Source organism: Micrasema longulum, unplaced genomic scaffold, assembly GCF_059751315.1.
Source record: "Micrasema longulum isolate JH-2025_06_02 unplaced genomic scaffold, ASM5975131v1 h1tg001259l, whole genome shotgun sequence".
NCBI lineage: Eukaryota > Metazoa > Arthropoda > Insecta > Trichoptera > Brachycentridae > Micrasema > Micrasema longulum.
The window spans coordinates 616754-643337 of NW_028278446.1; the positions used below are offsets into that span (position 1 = coordinate 616754).

Below are 26584 nucleotides of genomic sequence, written 5' to 3' on the forward strand. Positions count from 1 at the left end.
AAAGCTTTGCCAGAAATCATGTATACATTGATTATTTAATTTTTAACATGGAGTTGATGAATAAGAAAAACGTGTATCCGTTTGGTCAAAAGAAATTGTATTTTATTTCTCGAAAATTGAAGTATTTGAGATATTTAGTATTATCCACATTCTGTTTTATTTTATTGCAGAAAATCGATAATATGAATGAATTAAAATAAACTGATAATATTCTAACCCATTCACGTAGAAGGGGCATGGGGATTTTATGACGATTATGTATAACTAAGGTAATCAGTTTTATACTTTAGACTAAGTCCAGATAAAATATTTAAAAAATCCCTTTAAACAGATATTACGTATGTACCCAATTTGAAATCTAAAATCACTAAGCACTAAACAAAGAAGTAGACATGTTCAAATGGCCCTATTTATCTGTGTTTCGTGGAAAAGGTAATAATATTTAACTGACATTAAATATTTAATATGTATATCAATAACAGCTACGTAAACTATTATACCAAACATTGCTATGTATACCATTTTACGTTTAAATAAAACTTTTTTTTTTCGTTTGTATGGTATTTACAGTCCAATTAAATTATTTATACTTGTATGCAAAATTTGTATATTGATTGTCCAAATCCTTAGTCAGATGTCCAAACTACAAGTAAAGAAATAAATATTTAAATGGTCACCTAAAATGGAATATTGTTGAAACTGTATATTATTCAATGTTTTTTATCCCTTTCTGACTAATGAAATGGACGGTGCTTAAAATATTTACAATTAAAATTATACTAAATATTTCTAGGTTATACAACTATTACTGATATTAGTGCCTCCGAGTACATTAAATCCTCTTTGCTGATATTATTTTCAATTGGTCACAGTACCTGAGTTATAAAACCGATTTTCTATATTTTATTGGTTTGCACTTGTATTGCGAATCTCTAATAAGGTTGTAAAAATAGATATTGTTCTTAAAAATATAGTGTGCCATTTTAGAAAAATATAAATTAGATCAGCTTACAAATGAATGATGTGGGTATTTTTGCATTTGGTGCTATCCTTAACAACTGAGATCTGCTTATATGTATATGCATGAATATGTCATTTACTAATGGTACATAATTCTTTGTTATAATTTGTTGTTTATTAATGTAAATTTTATACCAAAGATGTAATTAAAATATTATTTCTTCTGCGTGTTTTGTATTATTTTCCCCACCAATTAACTTATTCATCTAAACAGGGATCTTGAAATAAAAGAGATGTTGGTAATGAAAATGATTTCTATATCAACTATAACAGGCAACTTTTGATTAATGCTGACCATACGGTCGATATTCTGATAAGACCCTGTAAATGCATTATTGACTGTACTGAGAAAAATCAATTTGCATGTTTGACTCAACCAAAGTCTTTTCAACATATTTTGGACATGATACAAACTTGTGAAACCGTCTTAGTTCCTTTAAATTATTTCAATGGATGAGATTTCAAAAAAAATATCTATAGTCCTCAAAATATAGCTTGATTAAAATGACAGCTGTCAAACTAATGTCACTAGTGATGGGAAATTATTGATCACTGATCATGTACCAATCGATTTTATCAGTTTTTTCATGCAAACATGAGACTCTGTTTCCGAAAATTAATATAAAAACGCCAAAACAAGCCTATTATTGCGTGTTTAAGACAATTATTTACTAAAAAAATAAGACATTACATACTTTTTTTCATGAATAACAACAAACGAATTATTTTTTATCTGATCGATTTAGGTTGATCAATTTGTCTCATCTCATAACATTTTTGCAAAATGACGTACCTTGTAAGAACGTCGTTAAATATTAGGTTTATTATAGTTTTTTTTTAGTTTCAAAGCTGATTTTATAAAATTATGTTGATTTGTATGTCAAGCATTGTACCTATTAAAAAAATAAATTAGCATGCCAGATACGAATGATTTTTCGCGTAAATTTAAATCACTCCTTAGACTTTACTACAAAGTTGTGTCGTTACTTTTGCTGTCCTAATCAAGCTATATTTTAAGGACTATAGTAATAGAAATAATTGTTTTTACAAGAAAATATTTTTTTGAAAAAAATTTTTTTAAACATTCTTACTTTGAAGTTAAACCTCGGAGGATTCAGAGGATTTTATCAGTTGATAAAGCTCAAAAAGTGACAGCAGCTGTATTCATAACTTGTTTTCTCAAATTTTGTTATTTGGAGGGTTTTATAAGTACAAATACACCGACGATATATCGATGGATCATATCGACGGGTTTCTGGCACAAGTTGGTAGGTACTGAACTGAACTAAAAATGCAGTTGTGAGGTACCTATTGCACCTTTAAAGTTAAAAGCTCATCCCGAATCAACAATTCAAACAAAACTGCAAGCTTAAAAAATATTATTTTTATGTATTTACGAAACATAAAATATTTTTATTTATTTTTTAAATAAACATTATTTGATGCCATTTATGAATACATCTCATTTTTCGAAAAATTGTAATTACTTCTTGTTCCAGAAACCCGATGATATTATGTGACAGCTAAACTAAATATTTATGTTTGTATATATATTTGAAAATTATACAAATATGTATAAAACTAAAATAAAAAGGGTGTATTTTTCATTACCTCCTTCCATATCTCACCTGCTGACAAGCCTCTAAATAGAGGCTTAGCGGGTTATTCATTTAAAAAAAGAAAACTTATAAAAGCTGAGGTAAATTGTCTGTTTTGTTATCTAGTGGTTACCGTGTTTGCCTACTATGCATAGGATCATGGAGCTAAGGTGTTTACCTCACGCATAGAGACTTCTAGATTTGATTCCCGGTGAGGTGAAAAAAAAAAAAAAGATTTTCCTTAAGCCTGGGTTTTCTGTGCCCACTGTAATTGAGCATCCCGACCTGTTAAGGTTAAAAAAATAAAACAAGTAAAATGTTTATTGGAAAAGGTCCTTTTAGACTACAATATCTCACTGTCCCTTGACCGGTACTAAAAGAGTATGATTTATCACCTACATTAGTGGGTACATTTTTTTTTTACAGGAATAACCCGCTAAGCCTCTATTGTGAGGCTTGTCAGCAGGTGGGATAGAGGATTTGGAAGGAGGTAATGAAAAATACACCACAACACTCAGACCAATTGAGGAAAAAAAACTTTCTTGGATTTTTTTCTTGCAACTGGCGGCCCGCAAAGCCAGTTTCACAGTCGGCCGTCTAACCAACTACGCCACCGGCGCCTGTCAATTTTTCATATTGATTTGTCAATGTTTCATATTAAGTATTTATCTTGATATAAACGCGAGTAATTTTGATACAAAATATATTTATTTACGAATAGCTGACGATGTTTGTTTTTTGTATAAAGCAGATCATTAATTCAACTCTTCTGTTAGATTTATAAAATAGATACATTTTTCACAACATTTAAAAATAATATTCAATAAATAAATATGAAAAATATTACATTTACATTTCACATATAAAAGAAAATCGTTAAAATATCAAAGAATCTTATAAATTAAATAGGTTGGTACACATTTCAGCAGGTAACAATGTCGGTATCGTTGTCACATTGACAGTAGGTAATCGCTTTGTTAAAGTGCTGACAAAATTCTAAGAATATGTTTATGGCAAATAAATCTTTTCTGTCATCGAAATAAGTTGCCGATAATTATAATTGCAAAAAGTTTTTATTTTATTAATTTTTTTTTTTAGTGCAGTAAAATTTATGAATGATAGACATTATTATAAATGTAACGACGCAGCACTGGAAAAAACCTAATTTCTATAAACTGTCTGGGTCTTAATAATCACTGTTGCTTTTATAATATTATTCACATTTATTAAAAACACAGAAAGTAGGTATATTGTTCTTATAAGAATGTATAAAAAATATTTCCATAAACACAAAACATTGCCAACAAAAACACTGAAAAGTCATTTTCACTCAATATTTCATATTAACCTCATGCACGGTAGTCAAACGCTAAAAAAGTTGGAAATATAATAACGCTTTTTAAAATATTAATAACTAGTATTTGAGTAAAATATTTTTTATTTATTTTAAGAGCTAATTTTTTGGTTTTTCTTTATAATAAAAGCTCTAGAAAAAGCCAAAAAAAATGTGGTTTAAAACAAAGATGTTTTATATTTTTATATTTATTTTAGAATATAATATTATTAGGACAGAAAAGTAACACTCTATATAAAAGCTATACATCAGTGTGGGTACAGTGATGGTCTCAACTTAAGGTGAGTTACCTATACCTACATACATACTATGTTACATAAAAAAACCCCCCGCGAGAACAATAAAGTGGTTACAAACGGTAAGTTGTCGTACGGAAAATTCAAATATATTCTATACTGATACTAGATACTGTATACTCATTTTTTTGCAGAGTTCAGTCTCCGTTTCTCATACAAATTAAATAATTCGCAATTTATCCTCTATTTGTGTTAATTTTAAGCAAGCCGTTTATTCAACTTCTGCTATGGCAGTAGCTGACTGTCGAATTACAATAAGGAATACTTTTCTGTGGTCTACAACCCCTGTATTTAATTACTTGTGGCCAAATGGGCCTCAGTACCTTGTCGGTCGATGTTGTCTTTTGGTAAAAGGATCATTTTTAATTAATTTCATTGTTTATGGCTAGTTTGTGGACTTTATGGTCGCGTCGCGTGTCCGGTCTCTGTGTCCGGTGTCCGTCTTGTCAATTGTCAAATAATGAAATAATGCAAATGTCAATAATACAAGTAGTGTAATTTTAACCGCGATAACAGAAGTAAATATTGTGGAGCAATCCTATATTCTTATATAAATAATAGCATCAATATTTCAAGAGTTGAACAGTTGTAAAAGCTGTTAAAATGGTCGTTCGCCAATATAACGATGAGCTCCAGTATTTGGAAAAAATTAACTCTCATTGCTGGCGGATCAAGAAAGGATTTCAGCCGAATATGAACGTAGAAGGCATATTTTATGTGAACAGCACATTGGAAAAACTGATGCTTGACGAGCTGCGTAATGCCTGCAGACCCGGTGCCGTGGGCGGCTTCTTACCCGGCGTAAAGCAGATCGCTAACGTAGCTGCTCTGCCTGGAATAGTTGGGAAATCTGTCGGCCTGCCCGATGTACATTCCGGATATGGATTTGCTATCGGTAAATTATCTTCTACTTTAAATTTAATTCGTAACAATCGCGTATATACTTAACAATCAATGCAATACTTGCCTCGGAACATCTCAACAGCAAAACTTGATCATGCAGATCGGAATATTTTGCAGTAGTTAATTGCGCTTGGAGCACACTCATTATTGCGATTTTAAAATTCATGTGTTGTGTTATTTAAAAAAATCATTCCACGTTAAATGTTGTTGAATAATTTACACTTTCATATAAAATCTAAAGATGCATTTATATTCACAAATAAGTAAGCGCAGGATAGTAATATGTATCTACACAATACATATTAGTATTCTTGTTTATTTAGGAAATATGGCTGCTTTTGATATGGCGGATCCCAAGTCGGTGGTGTCCCCTGGTGGAGTGGGTTTTGACATCAACTGCGGAGTACGCCTTCTTCGAACCAATCTATATGCTAAAGATGTCATTCCTGTTAAGGTTAGCCAAGAATTATATTTTTTTCAAACTCTTACACAATTTTACACTAGTTTATTCGAATCGCTTCAGTTTAATTGAGAAATGCAAATTTGATTTCCTCAAAGTTTGATTACTATTTTAAAATAAATTGATACTTACCCAATAACCAGAAAATCAATTAATAAATTGTTTAATAAACAGTATTTTGATGCCCAAATGTTTGTAGACAGGCTGGATTTCCTCCCTAGGGAGTTATTTAGGTCTAAATTTGTTACAACAGAAACGGAAAACATTTTTGAGGAAGGAATATGGGAGTCTAAATCTATTTAGTTTTCTTAGTGTTTATAATAATTCTTTCTAGTTTCTTGATAGTCTGCCTCGTGGTGTAATGGTCAGCACATTTGCCTATCATGTAAGAGGTCTCGGGTTCGATTCCCGGCATGGTTGGTATAAAATATTTATTTAAAAGGGTGTTTTCACACTAGAATATTTCATAGTTCCTGAACTGGTACCTGAAGCATGACTGATGAACAAAAATTATTAAGATACACTGCGATTGGTGTACCAATGCAGTGTCCTATGCACCATTAGGTGTGGACAGGGAATGATGATGATGATGATTATTATAATTTTAGGAACAATTAGCCCAGAGTTTGTTTGATCATATTCCTGTTGGAGTTGGGTCTAAAGGAATAATTCCCATGAATGCTCGGGATTTGGAAGAAGCTCTGGAGATGGGGATGGACTGGTCACTCCGTGAAGGTTACATATGGGCTGAGGACAAGGAACACTGTGAGGAAAATGGAAGGATGCTGAATGCGGATCCATCCAAAGTTAGCATGCGAGCCAAGAAACGTGGCTTACCACAGGTATTACTATATTCTACATAATTAAAGAATATACAATCTATACTTGTATTTTACATACACTGATGTAGATTTTGTCTTTCGTACATATCTGAGTTGGGACATAAAAATAATTATTAATTGTGTCATGTGTAATTTTGTAGATATAATAATTTAATTTAGGCACTACTCATTTATTATTTATCCAGGTTTTTAAGATAAGGGTTATTGTATTATTTCATGAGTACATTCTCTTATTGAAAATTAGGTCAATGGAGATAAGATACAAATATTTAAATCCAATTATTTTATTTTCTCTGTTTCCAACATTCCAAAAACATTTTATAGATACTTAAATATTTTTTGATTATTTTAATTCCGACATTTATAACATCTGTAGCATTCTCAGTCATTATGAGTCTGTTAATTTTTAGCACTACAATATTTTAATTTCTTCTTATCAGATGCCTCTAATGATATGTAACACTTTTGAAACAATGTAAGCAATTTATTTAGATTCCAATATGTCCGAAATGTAAATTTAAACAAATTTTGTATATCTATATCATAGAAGTAAGAACAGTACAGAAACCGCATACGCGCATCAAACAGAAGGCAACTAAACTACTCTTAAACAAGTAGTTTTACGTTTTGACCCATTAGTTTTTCAGTTTCAGTGCTGCGGAGCAGCGTTTATTTTATAATTAAAAAATACATTTAAGAATTTGTTACCCACTAAGTAGTAGTAGACTTATCGGTAGGACACATTTTTTAAATTTTTTATGACAGGTTTATATTACATTTATTTTATTTATATTTTACAGATTTATTTATAAACAGGCACTATAAAGACAATGTAGACGTCACTCAGTACGCAACTCCTGATTTGAATTCAACTACGCCGTGTTGTTTCCTTTTAAAGTGTAAAAATACTGCTAGGATCTTAAAGAAACAGAATGGTATCACATTTCATGTGTAATTAGCAAACAAATGTTTAAGTAGCAAATGCATTACTTAAAAATTGAATTATTTTTCCATCTGTCAGATTGTTGAAGAAACAAAATGGAAATTTTGTTAGTGATGACAAGGTAGTAAATTTTTTTACGCTACTTTTTATTAATGAGAACATTGGTTTTAATTGATTTAGTGGAATTTTAGCTCCCCTGCTGATAAAAGAAGGAAAACTTTTTTTTTTCTTTTATCCGAACAGTTTTTGCACATGTTTACGACACTATCAAATTATAGTTGATTGATTAAAGAATGACGTGGTCAGGTTTAGCTAGTTCACAAAAAAAATATTCTTTACCAAAAAAAAACTACATGGGGGCAGTGGAAGCATTGTTATATTATGTTTTAGTGAAAAAATCTTTGAAAAAATGTTTTTTTTTTTTTTAAAAAGAAATATTAGTGTTTTTATAATTTACACAAATATTTAGATTTTGGTAGCTATTTTCAACGATTTGTAAATAACTCACTATTAGAAAATGGAAATCAAGTTGGGGTGGAGTGGGATTTGAACCTCGGGCCTCTAGCCCGTGAGTCCGCAACACTAGCCACGGGACCACATCAAATATCACACCATAAACTTATTTTAGTATGTCAGTTCGAACTACAACTGACCTGAAAATATTAACTTGTTTTTGTTAACTAATTAAATTGTTTTGAACTAATATATACATCTTTTTTATAAATAGCTGGGTACTCTCGGAGCTGGTAATCATTATGCCGAAATTCAAGTTGTGGAAGAAATATATGACAAATACGCTGCTAGTAAGATGGGTATCGAAACCAAAGGCCAAATATGCGTGATGATCCACTCAGGAAGTCGAGGATTTGGCCACCAAGTGGCTACTGATGCTCTTGTTCAGATGGAAAAAGCAATGAAGAGAGATAATATCGAAGTGAATGACCGGCAACTGGCTTGTGCCAGGATCAATTCTCAGGAAGGTCAGGATTACCTCAAGTCCATGGCTGCAGCTGCCAACTTTGCGTGGGTTAACCGTAGCTCTATGACCTTTCTGACTAGACAGGCATTTGCCAAACAGTTCCACATGACTCCCGATGATCTTGACATGCATGTCATCTACGATGTGTCGCATAATATAGCCAAAGTTGAAGAACATGTTGTAGATGGAAAACTTAGAACTCTTCTAGTGCATCGAAAGGTTAAGAACTTAATTTTTTCATCTTTTTTTTCTTTATCTTTACCAATAAATCAACCTGTTTTGATTATGTTGAAACGATTGGAGAAATCAGATCTTTGTTTGCATAGTAAATTGAATATATTCTGTTAGCTCTCGTTAATTAAAATAATGAGGAACTTCAGCATTACTACCAACCAACCCTACAGAAATTGCATACAATGAATGTTTTCTTGCGCGCGGTAAAAATTTAAGCATTAAATTGTACTACTAAGTTTCCCAAAAATGTACAAAAAAATTAAATATATATTTTAATAAAAACGAACTACTTTGTACGAGGTCTTATTCTCATTCTTAGAAGTAGGGGTCAGTGCTTTGTAAGCTCCTGAAGTCACTGGTTCATATGAATCAACCAATGATAAGAGAGTTATAGAAGATTTCCATTTTGCTTGCCGTCAATGGGCAGAACTGATCGAGAATAAGCGAAAGAAAACCTCTGACGTCACTCGCAGAGTTGTTTCAGAAATAAAAAACTTAAAAAAATCATAGCACTGATAATACAATATATAAAAATAAAAAAAAAACATTTTTGGCTTAGTTTAATAGTCCATTAACCAATGAATTTTTTTAAACCTCTGAATTTCCTTATTCTCTGAGGAACATTTAAGTTTTTTTTTTTCACTTAATATTATTCTACACATTAAAATTATTCTGAATGTTATCGTTTGTCAAGTTATTTGCGTTTTAAATACTGATGTTTTGGTAATTCTGATTTCAGGGCTCAACAAGAGCGTTCCCCCCTCATCACCCCTTAATTCCAGTGGACTACCAGTTAACTGGCCAACCAGTGCTCATTGGCGGAACAATGGGAACGTGTAGTTACGTCCTGACGGGAACCCACCAAGGGATGACCGAAACCTTCGGGTCTACTTGCCATGGAGCTGTAAGTATCAACTTGTCTCTTTATTAACATTCCTTGATATACATACAGTAAAACCTCGTTTTTATGTTCCTCAATTTTACGTTTTCCCGCTTTTTACACCGAAATGTTCAGGACCCATTTTTCTTTATACATTCTCATACAAATATTCCCCCCAAATAACGTTTTTTTACATTTTTCATCACCCCGGTTTTACGCTTAGAAATTTCTGGAATTCATTTGATGTGTCAAAAAATACAAAATTATGTCGTAATAATGATGCCGCGGCCCGCGCGCCACCGCGTGTGCCACGCAAATGAAGAATAAAAACAGCTGAACAACTAATAAAGGATAAATTATTGTCATAACCTAAATTCAAAGCAGGTGCAGTATAATTGACCTTTTTGTTTGAGTGTCTTCCTTTAGGGTTAGTTTACATTTTAACAAAAACGTAATATTGACTTGTACAAATCATGATACTCAGTTGACAAACGTTTAGAAACAATAAAGTTTTAATATCATTTAATTAAATTGCGATGTTTAAAACATGACAATACAAACATTTAAAGTTATAAAAAAGATGGATTAAAAAGTTGTCATAAAAGTGGAAACAAATTTTCCGCGATCTATGTTACAGTTGTTTTTAGTGATGCCATAGAAAAAAATGATACCGTATAAATAAAATTTCCCAACATTTAGGGGAAAAATGATTTTATGTTATTTTATGGAAATTCAAAATTCTATTTTCGTTTTTTTTTTATTTACACATAAAATAATTTTAACATTCTGTTTTTAAATCAAATAAAAAACAGATTAATTGTTTGAAAAAATATAAAAAATATTTTTAGTGAAATCATTGAAAATAGGTAAAAAAAATATTGACAATTTCCACTTTTCACAGTTTTCACAATTTTTCTGGAAGTATAATGTACACTATAGTGCAGCAAATCAATTTTATTTTTATGTAATTCCTATTTTTTTTCATACATTTTTCATTTCCTCACTTTTTTTTTTCTTGCTCCCTTGAAAAACGTAAAAAGACGGTTTTACTGTATATCCTATTAAATGTGGTGTATGCAATGCCAAAATTTTCTCCAAGAACATCCACAAATAACTCTTCTGTTGTGATAGTTAAATATATAATTTTAGCTAGTAATAACTATTTGTGTTTTTTCTTCATTTTCCAGACCCGCTAAATTGTTATCATTTGCTTTAGTGATATAAATACCTAATATCTCTTTTGTAACTGATGACTTTTTAAATTTGTACTAAATCTGATTTGTAATATGTATAAATGTTATATTTGAAGCTTTGTGGTTATTCATTATAATAAAATAAATAAAAACAACTTTGTTTTTAACCACTTCCTTTTTAGTATAACTTGAAAAAGAAGCTCGTGTAGCTTTGAAACCGGTTGGTAGAAAAAAGAAAAAACGAGTGGTTTAAAACAAAGTTGTTATTTATTTTATTGTAATATGTATAAATAATAATAAAATTTAAAAAATGAATATTTCCTCAAGATTTAATTGCCTTAGCTGAAATAAAGGTTCCAAACAGAGAAAGTTTACTTTTTTAAACAAGTCTAATAATAAACTGATAAAAAGTAAAACTATGATTTTGTGACTCAGTTATTTTTACCACTCAAACACATGTTTTAGTAATTTTATTTAATAACTGCAAGAAATTTGTTGAATCCAATTGAAATATCTTTTTGACATTAAAGTTTTGATTCTGGTTGTAGTCCTGCTAAGAGTGTTGTGGACTAGTGTGATTCTCCACCCTAGGGATAATTCCAATATTATTTTTTAAAACAAAATGATTTTTCACAGGGCCGAGCTCTTTCTAGAGCCAAATCTAGAAGAAATCTTGATTACAAGGACGTTTTAGAAAAATTAAACGATCTCGGAATTTCTATCAGAGTCGCTTCACCAAAACTAGTGATGGAAGAGGCCCCCGAATCCTATAAAAATGTAACTGACGTAGTGGATACGTGCCATGCAGCTGGTATTAGTAAAAAATGTATAAAACTGAAACCAATTGCAGTCATTAAAGGATAAAATTATCTCTACAATTTTTGCCACAGTTGCAATGGTAAAAATGAACTTATTTATGAATAAACTTCTAGTAATGTTCTCATCAATTGTGTAATCGAAAGATCATTCAAAGAAAAATTCAATATTCAAACAATACTACTTAATTCAATACGTACATATGTATATCCAATTAAACTATTTTGTACTCTGAAATAATAAAAAAAAAAAAGTTTATTTGTGTTTAATTTTTAAAATATTACAAATTGTACAGTTATTATTTTAAAGACTGTTATGATATTTTATTTATTTTATTTGGGAAATCAACATTTCTACATATATATTTAAAGTAAACAAACATACATAGTGTGTAAAATCAGAACCAATAACAGATTTCCGCAAAGTGTACAAAGTTAGTAAAGAAATTATAATACATATTATATAAATAAATATACGTTTTAACATATAAAAATGTTGTTTTCGTGTATATGATTTTTAATAATCAAAGAAAATACATTTTTATGTTTTAAAGAACAGTAAGTTATTGAAAATTGTGCGGGATTACGACAAGGATGCTTGAAGAGAGGATAAAGAGGGGAAGGGTACATATTTATTATTATGTCTATTATGTTACATAATGCATTTTTAGTGTAAATTTTAAATCATTGATGTTTGTGTAGTCTGTCTTTAAATTTTGTATTGTACACTGAAAAAGTCCTACGATAAAAAGCATTTTTAACATACAATGTTTTACTTATTGGTACATAAACAGGTGGTACCGTCTACAAATCCTGGCTGGAACATGTATTGTTATTAAACTATGTAATTCTGCACAGTCAACTACTCCTGTCATAATTTTGTGAAGCAGTAGTTGGTCCGCACACACTCTGCAGTATTGTAGAGAAGTGATTCCATGGTAGGTGGAGGCGGCGAGAGTTGATACATAAAAAAGACCAGATATACGATTTGCGACATAAAAGTGATGTTCGACATCGTAAAAGTGATGTTGAGTACAGATGAAAACAATTTGAAAAGAATCGAGAAATAAAATTTTCAATGAAAAAGTATCAAGGCCTTGCCAACTTTTGAACATCCCACTCTGTCTGAATCCTGATAAGAGGAGATGTGTCGTTTTGCCTCACAAAAATTAAACCGTTTTTCACCCAGCAATAAGAAAACCCAAGTTGACAGGAGACTGTCTCTGCCTGGAACAAGATTTTTTCTTCTCCGCTGTCAGATGCTTGTTGCAGTAGATATTTTGTGGAATACCAGAGATAGCGATGTCCATAGTTGTTAAGTTTATTTTGACACGGACAGCGTGCAGAAATCGGTCTTTCGTATGTCTTCTTAAAAATTTTACGATGCGCGATTTGGGTTTACCTTGATTAGGGGGTTTCGCAGATATACATTGCAATATGTAGCTCAAATTGGATCTACATATCACTTATAGGTCAGGCAGAATATAAGATTAAAATGTAGCAAACTATGTAGCATTTGGTAATCACAATGTGGAAGTTCAGTGCTAATGGAAATTGTATATGAAAATTTATTTCTTTGAATTAGAGCATTTAATTGTAGGGCGAAGTTTCTCAAAAATGTATAAAAAAGCTATTAAAAATATGTTTTGATAAAAATTAACTACATACTTTAAAATGTCATCGATTCTGATCACCAGCTGTTTAGAATGATAGCCAATCAATTATGTGTTGTGATAGATTTCCATGTTTAGCGTGTTATTATACATACGGGGTTTTCTTTTTAAATTTCATCTTAACTCACCGACGACAATTCGAGGCAGAGAAATTTCAAAACTTTAAAAAATCATAACAAAATATTTAAAAAAACATTTTTTTTTTTTAAATCACATAATATTGTCACTAAATTATTATTAAATAAAAGGATCACCGTAAAGCTTCAAATGTTTTCTGAAAAGTGTGGCCAGTTGACTATTTCTTGGTACAGCGCAGTTCCAGGGCTAGCTGTAGAAATGACTTGCCGATGTCCCAGGAGTTTATATCTTTCAGAGAGTTCTCCTGCTCTCACTCCACATTCAGTGAGTTGCTGCGCTGCATCCAGAGCTTTCTTTGGAGGCAGTTTATCTAACCAAAATAAAGGTATGAACTTATTTTCTTCAATCAGTTTTTTTATTAATCAATGTATTTTTAAAATTTTTTTAATATTTTTTATTTAACTTTTTGTACATAATGTTATTTGTACATTGGCGGGCTTATTGCCAAATGGAAATTTCTTCCAACCAACCAATAAAATAAAAGTTTTATTTTTATAATTCAAGTTACAGAACATATTCAATAGAAAAAAAAGATTAAAAAGCTAAAGTATATAAAAATAGAAATAAACCTATTTGTTTATAAATTAACTTTAATTTAAAACTATTACTCAATGGGAAAAAGGAAAAAAGGAAAAGAGGAGAGATTAAGGAAGAGAAAGGAGATGTTTCTTCAGACGTGATTTAAACAGAGATAATGTAGTAACATTTTTGATGGTGGATGGGAGATGATTCCACAGTCAATGTACATAAAGTATTGATTATATAATAGTGTGTCAATGCGGTTAGGAACAGGTATCAATTTGGTAGATTTTGTATGAACTATTCTTTCACAGCATAAAATACAGGAAAAATATAATGTGACATTCAATGCAGATAAGGAAACAATTTATTATTCTGATGCAGGTTCATTCAATAAATTATTATCTATGTCCATTGCATTCCATATCTAGTAAGCTCAAGAAATTCACCAGTTATTTTAGTTTTGACCACTTGCGTACAAAATTCAAATGATTACCTGAAAAATCTCCAATGAATGCGATTCCTAATCCTTTGGAATTCCAGGAAAGAGCATGCGCTCCAACTTTGTGCCATCCAACCCCTTCGTAAATATTTCCATCACCCCCAATCAAAAAACTGTAAAAAACAAATAAAACCAGAACATCACATATTGATGAGAACACACAGATTGAGACATTCAAAATCTTGATAGAGCATAATAAACCCCAGAGGTCGTTCATTGAAATTAACCCAATCCCAGCAGGAACTATCTTTAGACAGTCTGAAAAATCGTGCCCCGTACGTGGTAAATATCTTTAGACATTTTCCACTTTACAGGCTGATACTTTGATAAGTGCACGATAGATGGCCAAAAAGTTTGTATTGAAATATTCCCTGAACGTTTGTTGATGAGTGACATCTCTGAATAACTTCTAGGATTATATTTGTTTATATTATAAAAGATTTTAATCAGAGCGGGCGAAAAAATGACCCAACAGTTTTAAAATTCCCGCTCGGCAGTGACCTCGCGCCGTATCTCGAGTGTCGTATTTCGTTATCTCTATAGAACTGTGCGTTGATCGCGTTTTTGAATACCAAGGTAAGTTACTGTTATACTAAAAAGATGTAAGAATTATATTTGTAATAATAACGACTTTAAATAATAAGTACTATATTAATTACATTAAAAACCTCCTTTTGTGTAGTTCGTGTTTTGTTTTTCTGAAAATATACATTATTTAAAAAATAATAAAAATTAATCATAATATCTGAATATGTCATACCGATGATGAGCAGATTTGTGAGAGACAGATATTAAAGTAAGCGAGAAGAGTCTTTTATGTTGAAAACGATATTCGAAATATTGTTATTTCCATATATGTCACGGAAAACTCCGATATTAACCGACGATAAATTCAGTTTTGTTATTTTATATGTAGAATCTTAAAATCATAAGTAAAAGTATTATTATTTTAACAATAAAAACAACATATTTATGTATAACCGATGCGATGTTAAAAAAATAAATAAATCAAAATTAGGACATAATATTGGACGAATTTTGAACAAACAATAACTTTGTTTGTTGAGTTATATTATAAGCAAATGTGTTCAATATGTATAATCTTAGAAAGTAAACACTAATAATTACTGAGCTTAAGTGTCGCCGCGCTGTGTTCCATCAACACATTCATAAACATGAGTGAGTACCTAATGCTAGCACTCTGTTCACAAATCGTTTAGAACACTTTGATTTGAATGATTATTGATGTAATTTCTTTGTGTACTCATAAAAACTTATTTGATTTTCGAAGCTCAAGTATTTGGGAAGATAACTAAACGATAAATTGTACGGATAAATGCCTTTGTCTTTTATAACTAGAGGATTTAAAAATCTCATCCGTGATTTTTAGCGCTTGAAAATATGCCGTCGCGTACGGGTGTCGACAAACGTAATCTATCCTTAGCGGTGAAAGAGTTAAACACTATCCCCTTCAGATTTAACTCCAGAAAGAACATCCTTATAAAGTTATCACTTTACGAACACAAAATGTACAGTATTTTCTAACTTAACCTAATTTTTATCATTAATATCATTTTATAATTTATTCTGTGTCCAACCAGACGAAGAATAAATCTGTGAAATAAAACCAGAACCCTGGATGAGTGTATTCGACTTGATGGGTACTCTTAAGTTGAATTTCTGAAAAGAGAAACCGAATGGAGATAAATTCGCCACATAGTGTAGTGATTGGCACGTTTGCTTACCACGCTTGAGATCCTGGGTTCGATTCCCGATATGGTGGACGTGAGATGTTGGTATTAAAGGTGATTGCACTGTATTGCACTATATTGTTTCTGGTCTGCCACCTTACCTTTATGTAAAATACAAGGCTTGTCCGAAAAGTAATGTCAGCGATTTTGCTGTGAAGCGAATACACATCGGCTCTAATCTCTTAATATGTTGTATCAATTGGATTAATAAATATTTTTTAATCAAATCACTGATATTCTAGATATATTCGAGATATGCCGCAATATAACTAATGCAATTCAAATAGGTAAATTATGATGACTCTTTTGTCTAGCTAACAGAGGCACTTTTAAAGAATGTCTTCATACAGTTATTATTTGAATAAAATTATATTTGTGTTTGAAAAGCCATACATAAAACAATAATGAATGAATACTAAAATCAAAATGTATTTATGGTTTGATGATGATTTGACTTACTTATAGCCAATATCATGGTAAGACAGTGTATTCATTTGATAGTTTTGCATGTTCACTACTTGGTCTGAGCATGATGATAGTGTGTGACATTCAGGGGTCGCAGTATGTTCAATGATGACGTATTTTACTGGTATTATCATATACTCAATATCCGCATTAGGGCGTCCTCCCCACATCTGTTTTGTTATTATTCTTGGACATTCTGAAAATAAAAACAAGCGAATCACTCTAAATTTCAAGAGTGCAAATCCTATTCACACATCCTAAATATATGTCAGTAGCTCATTCTAATATTAAATTAGGGCGCAAACTTGTAAATAGTTCATTTGAATTAATTTTTGGAACTCCTATTTTATATAGGCAAAAATAAAAAAATGTCATTATGATTGTCCTTGTGGTGTAGTGGTCAGCGCATTTGTCTACCATGCGAGAGGTCTCGGGTTCGATTCCCAGCATGGTTGATATGAGATGTTTATTTGAAAACTGTGAAATATTAAAATGTAAACAATCAGAAGCGTAAGACTGATCATCTTTTATTGATCACCATCATAATGCACCATTAGGTGCAGAAAGGGGAATGATGATGATGATGATGATGATGATTGTCATGGTAGTTGTTCCGGATGTGAATATTGTGTATAAAATATAAAGATAAATAAATATAATTAAATGCTAGGAAACCCCGATATTTGTACGACTGAGAGCTTGGCTCCCAATAAAGATAAACGATTCGCTTTCGAGCGCGGCCTCAGTAATACTGGGCAAATATAGCCAGAGAAAACCAATTATTACTTAAAATTAGTATAAATGTGTTTATGTATGGAAGTAAAGCCCTAAAAGGGCCATTGTAGTATGTTGTCATGTTGCGCGTGTCGCGGCTACTGGCGAAATAGCTCGTATGGGCGGGGTACACCTCTATTTACGTGGCCGGCAGTGGTCGGCCGGCGCAGGTGGTACGTCTAGCCCGCGGAACTCGACGCGTGCCGCTTTATAAGGCGTGAGTTCCTAGCTCAGAACAGTTCACACGTGTTTTATTGAGTTCTCCACCCTGTTCGCCTTCCTGCACTTCGCTCTTTGCTCCGCTCTGCCAGCTGACTGCCTTTGCCTCTCACTTGGATCGGGTGGAAAGTCCTTTTCGGGGCTATTGAGGTTGACTTGTGGTCAGCGCAGTTGTACCCCTACCTTCCGACTTTGTCTTTGACTCTGTTGGTAGAGCGGCTTCTCACTTACACCCGGAAGCCTGACTGTGGCAGACGCAGGTGACGAACCAGGGCACATGTCGTGGTAACGCGTACGTTACAGTAGTGTTTATTAAACAGTTTCATAATATTTCAAGTTTTCTGCTAAATTCATCGGTAAAAAATATGCTACCTGGGGGACCCCTTAGGCCCGAAAGGGTTAATGAGTTTCCAGAAAATCTTAGGGAAGCTAGAAACATGTCGTAATTTCTATATACACACCCCTAATGATGCATATGGCACTGTATTGTTACTCTAATTGCAGTGTATGTGAATCGTTTTTGCTACACAGAAGGTAAGGTCATCAGTTCTACGGTTTAAATGCCAGTCCAGGGCCAATAAAATATTGCAGCGTAAAAACAGTTTTTAAGTTAATGTTAAGTCGAAATTTCCAGAACCTGTTACCTCAAACATGGTAGGCGAATGCGCCCACCACTACTCTACAAGGCGGACATATCTCCACTCGATTTCCTTTTTTAGGATTCACAGGTCCACTCTACCTTTTACATTTAAAAGGGACCCCAAGATTGAGATATGTTGAATAAATTATGCCTTTTTTACAACAAAAGAACGTTTTATGCAGAGTAAAAAAAAAAAACAGCACTCTTGTTTAAAAGAATGCCTATCAGTCAAAGTTTCTAATTATTTCATTAAAAGAAAAATAGCCATACCTGGATCGCACACACCCAAAACCAAAAGTGGAAATATGAGGAAAAGTGTTTTTAAAGTATCCATTTCAAAAACAATGGTGTATCCTATGCAAATGCAAGAGCCCGACTGATGTAAAAATGTACATCCCCTCCATATTAATTTTGTATAATGGTTTGAGTGTATGAGTGTTGAGAAAACAAACAAATTATAGCATATTGGAAAAACCCCAGGGGCTTACATTAATTATTTTCGAAGTAAACTTTGATTTCATTTTATGTGTTCATTCTTGGAAGAGTATGTTATCCATACACCCACTACCTTTTGGTTTTAGAGCGTTTTCGCTTGTTTTAATATTATGTGCTTTTTTCCTGTATGAGTTTGGAGGCTTGACTAACAAACTGGTTTGTGCCTGGGCACTCTTAAACCTTTCTAATAAGATTAATCAATCAGGAAGTTCAGTGGTTTTTTTTTACGCTCTTTTAAAAATAAAATAGAATATTAAAAAATAGACTATGGAACTAAGCTAATGAAAAATATATATCGTATTGTCATCGCTATGAATTTTTGAAGTTTTGTAATTTCATAATTACTCCGCCAGTGTCATAACAAGTTGTCATCAAATGTCACAGTTGTGTTGATATTTGAAAATAGAGCTCCATAGCTGTCTAAATACACTAAACGTTGAAAAAAAATGGCTATCCGGAAACTGGAAATCTATCACAACCACTGAATAGATAATTATATCTGTGATCACAACACATAACATCGCTATAATTGATTCAATTGTTTCACTTCAATTCACAAGAACTTGTGGTATTTCATAGTAGTTTATTTTTATTATTTTTTTCATACATTTTTGAGAAACTTCGCATTACAATTATTATCTACTATTTAAAATACTAGCTAAATACACTTTAAAACAATCCATATAATTATCTCAAATACGTTAAAAATTAAAAATTGTAGGTATACATAGATTTAAAAAATATTATAATTATATTCTAACAGTCTCCAATAAACTAAACTACTACTAAACTACGACTAAACTACTCCTTCTGTTCGATGCGGTTTCTGGATTATTCTTAATTTTATGACACAGGAATCCTAACTAAGAAAGTATGCACATCACTTTCCTTCACGAATGTTGGCATGTATATCTTGATTCCCTTTCTTTTTATTTCCAATTGTTGCTCTCAACTCTCAAAGCAATATATTTGCCAGATATGAGATCCAGTTATTCAGGGTTTTGACAAATGATTTTCATTGACAAATATGGTATTAAAAAAACGATTCATTAATTTTTGTTTCAAAATAATTCACCAAAAAAAAAAAATATGGACATTTAACAATGACCAGAAACTCAGAGTAAAATGGCGCAAGAGACCAGAACATTAAAAATTACAATTTAATTTAGCCAAGTTTAGTGGTTTTCCCCAGTACACATCAATATTTTTTTTCTTATTCTGAGAAAAACTTATTTATGTTACTGATTGTTTTGTAGATTACAGTGTTAGCAAAATAATGTAAAGTCAAAACAGAAATGGCTCAATCTGATTCACAGAATATAGACGGTATCTTTGTAAAAAATAAATGCACAATGCGCACACCCACACCAGAAACGTGGCTTTTGTTCAAGAATAATTTATTTTGCTGAGGTCAGATTGGAGACCATTGATTTATAACTTTTAGAATATAATTATAATATTTTTTAAATCCATGTTCTGTGATTTTTCAACGTATTTGAGATAATTATATGAATTGTTTTAAAGTGTAATAAGCTATTATATTGTAAATATGTTTTTTTTATGCTTATTTAAAATTTCATTTTGGTTCATGCTATCCTATTCGGGGCGGATGAAGAATACACTTTGATACACAGAACACGCGTGAAAAAGAACCAGAGTTCTGGATGAGCATTTTCTACTTGCCAACTACTCTCTGGTACAAATCCTGAAAAAGGAAATTGAGTGGAGATAGGTCTACCTCGGAGTATAGTGATTGTGGTGTTTCATACTTTCCATGCTTCTTTAAGCAACTTGAGATTTTTTTTGGGTTTGATTCCTTGCGGGTGAAATGGACATGAAATATGTTTTTAAATGATGGTAAAAACCAGTGAAGACTGCAACCTTCATGTAACAGATAATTGAGTGTACCAATGCGATGTCCCATGCACTTCCAGATCCGATGATAATGAAACCTGAACCATTTCTTGTACTATATTTTATAGGGGTTCATTAATATGATTAGTATAATATTAGGGCTTTTGATATATTTATTTATTAAACTTTTTGTACATAATGTTATTTGTACATTGGCGGGCTTATTGCCAAACGGCAATTTCTTCCAACCAAGCAATAAAATTATAGTTTTATTTTTATAATTTAAGTTACATAACATATTCAATAGAAAATAAAAATTAAAACGCTAAAGATATATAAAAATAGAAATAAACGTATTTGTTTATAAATTACCTTAACTCAAAACTATTACTCAATGGGAAAAAGGAAAAAAGAGGAAAGAGGAAAGGAGGAGAGATTAATGAAGAGAAAGGAGATTTGTCTTCAGACGTGATTTAAACAGAGATAATGTAGTAACATCTTTGATGGTGGATGGGAGATGATTCTACAGTCGAGCCGCATGGACACTATATGAGTTAAAGAAGAAAGAGGAATTGTGGATGGGTTTTAAGAGAGTGCCTCGAGAGTTAGAACGAAGAGGTAAACCATGAACTGATAAGCGTTGAAATTTTTCACGCAGGTCTATAGGAGCGTTAGGGCTATGAAGTACATTGAACAGAAGTTAGAGGGAGTGATAGTCTCTCCGCTGTCTAATTTTGAGCCATTTCAGTTGCCTACAATAAATCAGAAATGTGGTCATATTTCCTAAGACCAAAAATATACCTTATGCATGTATTCTGAAGTCGTTCAAGTTTGTCGAATTGCTCACAGCTTAAATCAGTCATGGAAACATCAGCGTTATCTAGAATGTGATATAGTGATAATGTAAATAATAAAACCAGTACGAAAACAGTCAACATTATTTATTTTTCTTTATTTAAATGTGTTCCTAAAGATTGTATTTTATTTACAAACAATGATTTTTATTCCATTTCTTGGACGTAACATAATATAATAATATTCTCTCGAGGTCATTATAAAGTAAATATCAAAATGATACTTAATGAGAATTTATAAGGTGATTTTTTTTGTATTTGTACAAGAATAAAAACTACATATATACATTATTTTGGAAAATAATTACATTCTGTATAATACCTCCAAATATAGTTTCTGTACTGCTCATATAGAAATTCTATTGAAAAAATATGTGTCTTTTGTTCTGGGACCACAATTTAACAATTCGAATTAGCTAATCCATTAAAGAGTATAAAACTTTTATTACGTAATGTAACTTACTGCATAGATTTTAAAGCATATTTTTATATTTAAAAAAATATGCAACAGTCGATGAAAACATAAAATAAAAATAATGTTATTTGATATCCCATAGTTTGCCTAGTTAAAAAAAGTAGTGTCAACCACTTTTTTTAGTAGTGGAGTCATTTGGAAATAAAATAAATCTTCGCTGTAAATATATTATGAAAATATTTCTTAAAAATAAAAATACATTATGCATTATCAAAGAACAATTGATTTTTGCAAACTGGTGACGGTTGAAGTGAATAAAAAAAGGAAGCCAATTAATGATTTGAAATAAAAATATTGCTAAAGAAGTGTCCTTTGTCGTTGATTAAAACCATTTCAAAAAAAAAAAATACATATTTAGAATGGCTATAGATGCTTAGAATAATCGGAATTTCATTGGTTTGCATACTAACCATTGTTCAACTATTTATATTTACTAATAAGTATTTTATATTTCTTACAAAGTTTTAAGGAATGTTACATTTGTTCCTTGCAACACAGTTTTTGAAACAAATTTCTCTACTGATAGATATTTTTCTTTTACATACTTATCCTATTTTAAGCTGTCCAAAAAAGTGCTCTATAATTTGATTTTAACGGGAATGAACTTGCAGTCAGAAAAAATATATATTGGTTGATTACTATAAAGTGATAAATGGTGCTTTATTTTTTATTTTTAAAGAATATTTTTAATTACCATGTGAATTTTTTTTATTAATCCAGCCAAAAGGAGAAAAATATATAAAAATAGAATTTTTCTTCATTGTCTTTTGAAAACATAAATTTGTTATCTATAGAAACTAGAATTACGTACATAAGTTTAGTTGGAATATTGTATAAAAAGTGCTCTTTATAGTGGGTGGTAATAATAGTATGTTACATACATATATTATTTCAATGCAGTGGTAACATTATCGAGCATTGAGCATGGTACTTAACTACTTAAAATACTTTTAATTATTTCTACAAATACTACATTTTAAACAAACTGGACTAGCACTGGAATGTATTACGTACTTTCCATAGTTATGATTATAAATAAATGTTTTATTTAAATACTTATCTGACAACGTGCAAATGTTTATAGAACGTTCATACTAATGCATGTGTATTCAAAATGTATAATTCGGCTTTGCGAATGTCAAAAAAAAAAATGTTTAACAATTTGATACTAGTCTAAATAGATTATAGATTTTATATATAGTATGGCAGAATAAACAATAAAAAATATAAAGACTCCTCTGTAATTAATCAACAGATAAAGGAGTTCTTTATATTTAAACAGTAGCTGGGTGCTTAAACGATTGGCAAAGATGCCAAATGAAAAACAAAATGAAATCTAAGTAATAACGAGTTTCATAAAAATAAACGCATTTGAATATCGTAAAAGTATTTTGGTTCTCGCGGTATATTTTTATTGCTATGAGAAATATCACAATATATTGCTATGGCAGTGTGAACTCCCTGAGTTTAGGGGTTGTCGGGTGCGGAGTGGTTGGAGGCTTGTGTTGGAAGTACCGTGGGCGTCGGTACACCATTGTGATCTCCCATGCCCAGAATGGGTGTGAGGATCACATTTCCTGACATAGACACACTGTCCTCGAGGTGTTCGCAGTTATGTGATTTGCATATCTTGCATTCGAAGGCTGGTTTTATGGAGTTTTTCAGTTTCTGTAACAAAAGATATCTTATTTTTAATAAATGATTGACAAAATAGTGCCTTCAAAAAATTGGGTTTTATTAAGGCAATTGATTCCTATCATTTCAATTCACATTTTAAAACAACTTAAAAAAGAGTGGTTTATTTATTAATTCGTTTTTTTTTTTAAATAAATATTTGCGTTTTTATGATTTACCCAAATATTTCAATTTAGGAGCCATTTTCAACAAGTTGTAAATAATGGGAATCAAGTTGGGGTAGAGTGGGGCTCGAACCTCGGACCTCTGATCCAAATAACCACGGGACCACAACTCGATTTCACGTGTGTATTTGAAAAAAATATGTATTAAAATAAATCATTTTTTCAGTGGAGTGAGAGTGGAGAGGGAGTTTTTGCCAAAAATCTCATTTAGGGAGGCATTTTACAACATATTTACTAGAGATGTACCGACTAGTCGGGAAAGCCGACTATCCAGCCATATTTGTGGTCGGCGTTAGTCGGCTGTTTGTTTACTTTATTTGTATTTCTATGCTTAAAAATAGGGTGTTCGAAATTAAATCGTAACCTATATTAATAGTTTTTATTACAGATTCAGCTTTACAGTTTTTTAATATAATCTAGGAATAAGAACTCTTCCTTTGGAATCCAATAATTGAACTTAAGTAATTACTAGCGTAATTTTGACAAAAAATAAATTCTAAACGAGAGCTTTTACAACTCTGAATCAAGAATGTATGTTACACATAGTTACGTCACAGTGAGTATCATTTGACAAAAAATGGCAAACAAAATGTGTTAAGAGCATGTTACTATTGTTAAATTATTTATATTTTTTAATTAAAGGCAAATTGTGATGTAAAAAAGCTAGAGTTTCTGCCCTTTATGGCAGAATTTGATTTCTTTTTGTTTCATATATATTTCCAGCTTCGGAGAAAAGTCTCTCACTGTAAACGGAGCTGGCTGGACAACAAAGGTACACTTTAGCAAGATGCGATATTTCGGGGTATCTAGAACTGTTACGGCTCCACCACTCAAATGGGTCATCGTTGCGATTTATCACCGGTAACGCATAGTAGAAGTGCAGTTCGTGAGCTGCACTTGACTTATCATCATTCATATCTTCATGAACGAATTAATATGCCACGAAAATTGCCAATGCCACACGAACTCCACTGAAAGCAAAGTCATAGTCGGCCCATTTCTAATATTTACACTTTAACTGTTTTAACACTTAAGTACAAAAAACAGAATAAAAAATTAAAATGCATTTGATAATTTTTTAAGTGGACAATTTCAAATCACAAGTAAAAAGTATAAAATACCTCTCGTAAGGTTCTGCCTTCAGCTCTGGTGATGGTGATGATCGCGTAGCCAGGAATACAGATGAGAGAGATGGAGGCGTAGATCCACCCGAGTGCCTCCGCCCAGCCTGGATAGTGATACTGGCCATTGTGATATGTAGGAGGCTCGTAGTCTATCAAACTAAATACCCAAACCGCCTGAAAACAATTCACACACCATTATAAATAAAAATTCCGAGTATGAAAAATTACCAGAACCCTGGACGAGCCTTTTTGACACGACGGCTTCTCTCAGGTAAAAATCCTGAAAAGGGAAATCGAGTAGAGATAAGTCCACTACATTGTGGTCGCCTATCATTCCTGGGGTCCTGAATTTTGATTCTTGGCAGGGTGAGCGTGAATTTCAAAGGTTGTTTGAACTGCAATACTTCATTATTCCTGGACTGGCACCTGAAGTGTAAGATTAATCACCTTACCTTCATGTAACAGATGGTCAAAATACGCTGCATTTGGTTTACAAATGCAGTGTCCTATGCACAATTGGGCAAGTAAGAACGGTGATGATATTTATTGCAATTGTGGCTAATCAATCTAATTTCAGAGTAATTGTTTAAATGAAAACACCTTATTACAATCAAAACATACATTATAAAGGAGAAAAATAATTTTCAATGTGATATTGTAAAAAAAAAAACAAGAAAGTTCAGCGGTTTTGATTTTTTTTTTGTCAATAAACTATCAAACTAAGCAAAAATGTTTTTCAAGAAACCGGAAATCTATCACAACTCTATCATTGGTTGGATTAGGAAGAACTTGTGACGTAGTTCAAAGTAGTTGATTTTTTTCATACATTTTCATTTCATTTTTGAATAATTTTTGTACCTAATTTCCCGTAGCACTGAACTTCGTCATTAAATCTGTCTAAGAATCAATGATATTCCTTTATTTATTTTATTAATAAAAATCTACTAGACTTTGCAGACATCTGGGCTGGTTTTCTGAATGGAAATGTGCGCGAAGAGATCGCTCTGTTAGTGTGTATTTAGTACGTAAGTACGCATTAAAAATGCATTTTCTACGTGAGCTTTTGCATTCAGAATACCACCCCTGATACCTACTAACTGTCAACATTCGCCAATGTGAGCTTAGTAAAATTGGGGAATAGGTAGAGCAAATTTGTGGTTTTCAAATCAAGAATTGAATGTAATTTATTAGAGTAATATGTCATACTACGTTTTTGGGATATAAATTATGATATAATTTTTATTAAAAATAAACTCACAAATAGTAGCAATGGTGCAGCCACCAGCCAGCATGTTCTGAAGTAAAGGGATGGAGTCCGTCCAGTCATCTGCTTCACATCTCTGGATAATCGCTTGACCCCATAGAACCAAGTGATACCAATAATTTCAAAGAAGGCTAGGTATGTTATTGATATGGAGGCGGCGTAGTGGTCTATAAGTTGGAAATAATAAATTCCACCCTGAAAATTACAATCAGTTTATCCACCAATTTTATTGTAGCATTTCATTTTTATTGGAAATACAAAGGCTCATTCTATTGATGGTATATAAATGGTTTTTACTTCTGTAAGTTTTTTCCTTTTTCCTATGAAAATGAATTTGAAGAAAATTTGGCATACTATTTGTTTCCATTAAAACGAGGTAAATCAACCATCGAAAGAAAAAAAACAGGCCACGAAATGCAGTATAAAAGTAAAAGGAATAATCTGATAAATCAGAATGTTCC

General features: G+C 31.7%; 3 protein-coding genes across 4 annotated transcripts in view; 1 reads left to right on the plus strand and 2 right to left on the minus strand.

Moving 5' to 3' along the window:
• Positions 1-4695: 4695 nt before the first annotated feature.
• On the plus strand, positions 4696-11680 carry RtcB (RtcB RNA ligase). Its single transcript, XM_088234568.1, has 6 exons — positions 4696-5163; positions 5495-5625; positions 6240-6473; positions 8144-8614; positions 9369-9533; positions 11339-11680. Exons 1-6 carry the CDS (start codon positions 4872-4874, stop codon positions 11564-11566), a joined length of 1521 nt encoding a protein of 506 aa, XP_088090694.1. The 5' UTR covers positions 4696-4871; the 3' UTR covers positions 11567-11680.
• Positions 11681-11809: 129 nt separating this feature from the next.
• On the minus strand, positions 11810-18563 carry LOC148276222 (peptidoglycan-recognition protein 2-like). Its single transcript, XM_088234569.1, has 4 exons — positions 18469-18563; positions 16560-16761; positions 14344-14462; positions 11810-13638 (listed from the first exon to the last, which is right to left on the minus strand). The coding sequence occupies exons 1-4, from the start codon at positions 18530-18532 to the stop codon at positions 13454-13456; spliced, it is 570 nt and encodes a 189-aa protein (XP_088090695.1). The 5' UTR covers positions 18533-18563; the 3' UTR covers positions 11810-13453.
• A 3972-nt stretch (positions 18564-22535) lies between these two features.
• ine (solute carrier family 6 member inebriated) overlaps positions 22536-26584 on the minus strand; it is a 66487-nt gene continuing 62438 nt past the window's right edge. For both annotated transcript variants that reach the window (XM_088234577.1, XM_088234578.1), the window contains exons 9-11: positions 26118-26318; positions 24857-25033; positions 22536-23544 (exon numbers count right to left, since the gene is read on the minus strand). In XM_088234577.1, coding sequence (XP_088090703.1) covers positions 23344-23544; positions 24857-25033; positions 26118-26318 — 579 coding nt within the window. In that variant the 3' untranslated portion in view covers positions 22536-23343. The remainder of the gene's footprint in view (positions 23545-24856; positions 25034-26117; positions 26319-26584) is intronic.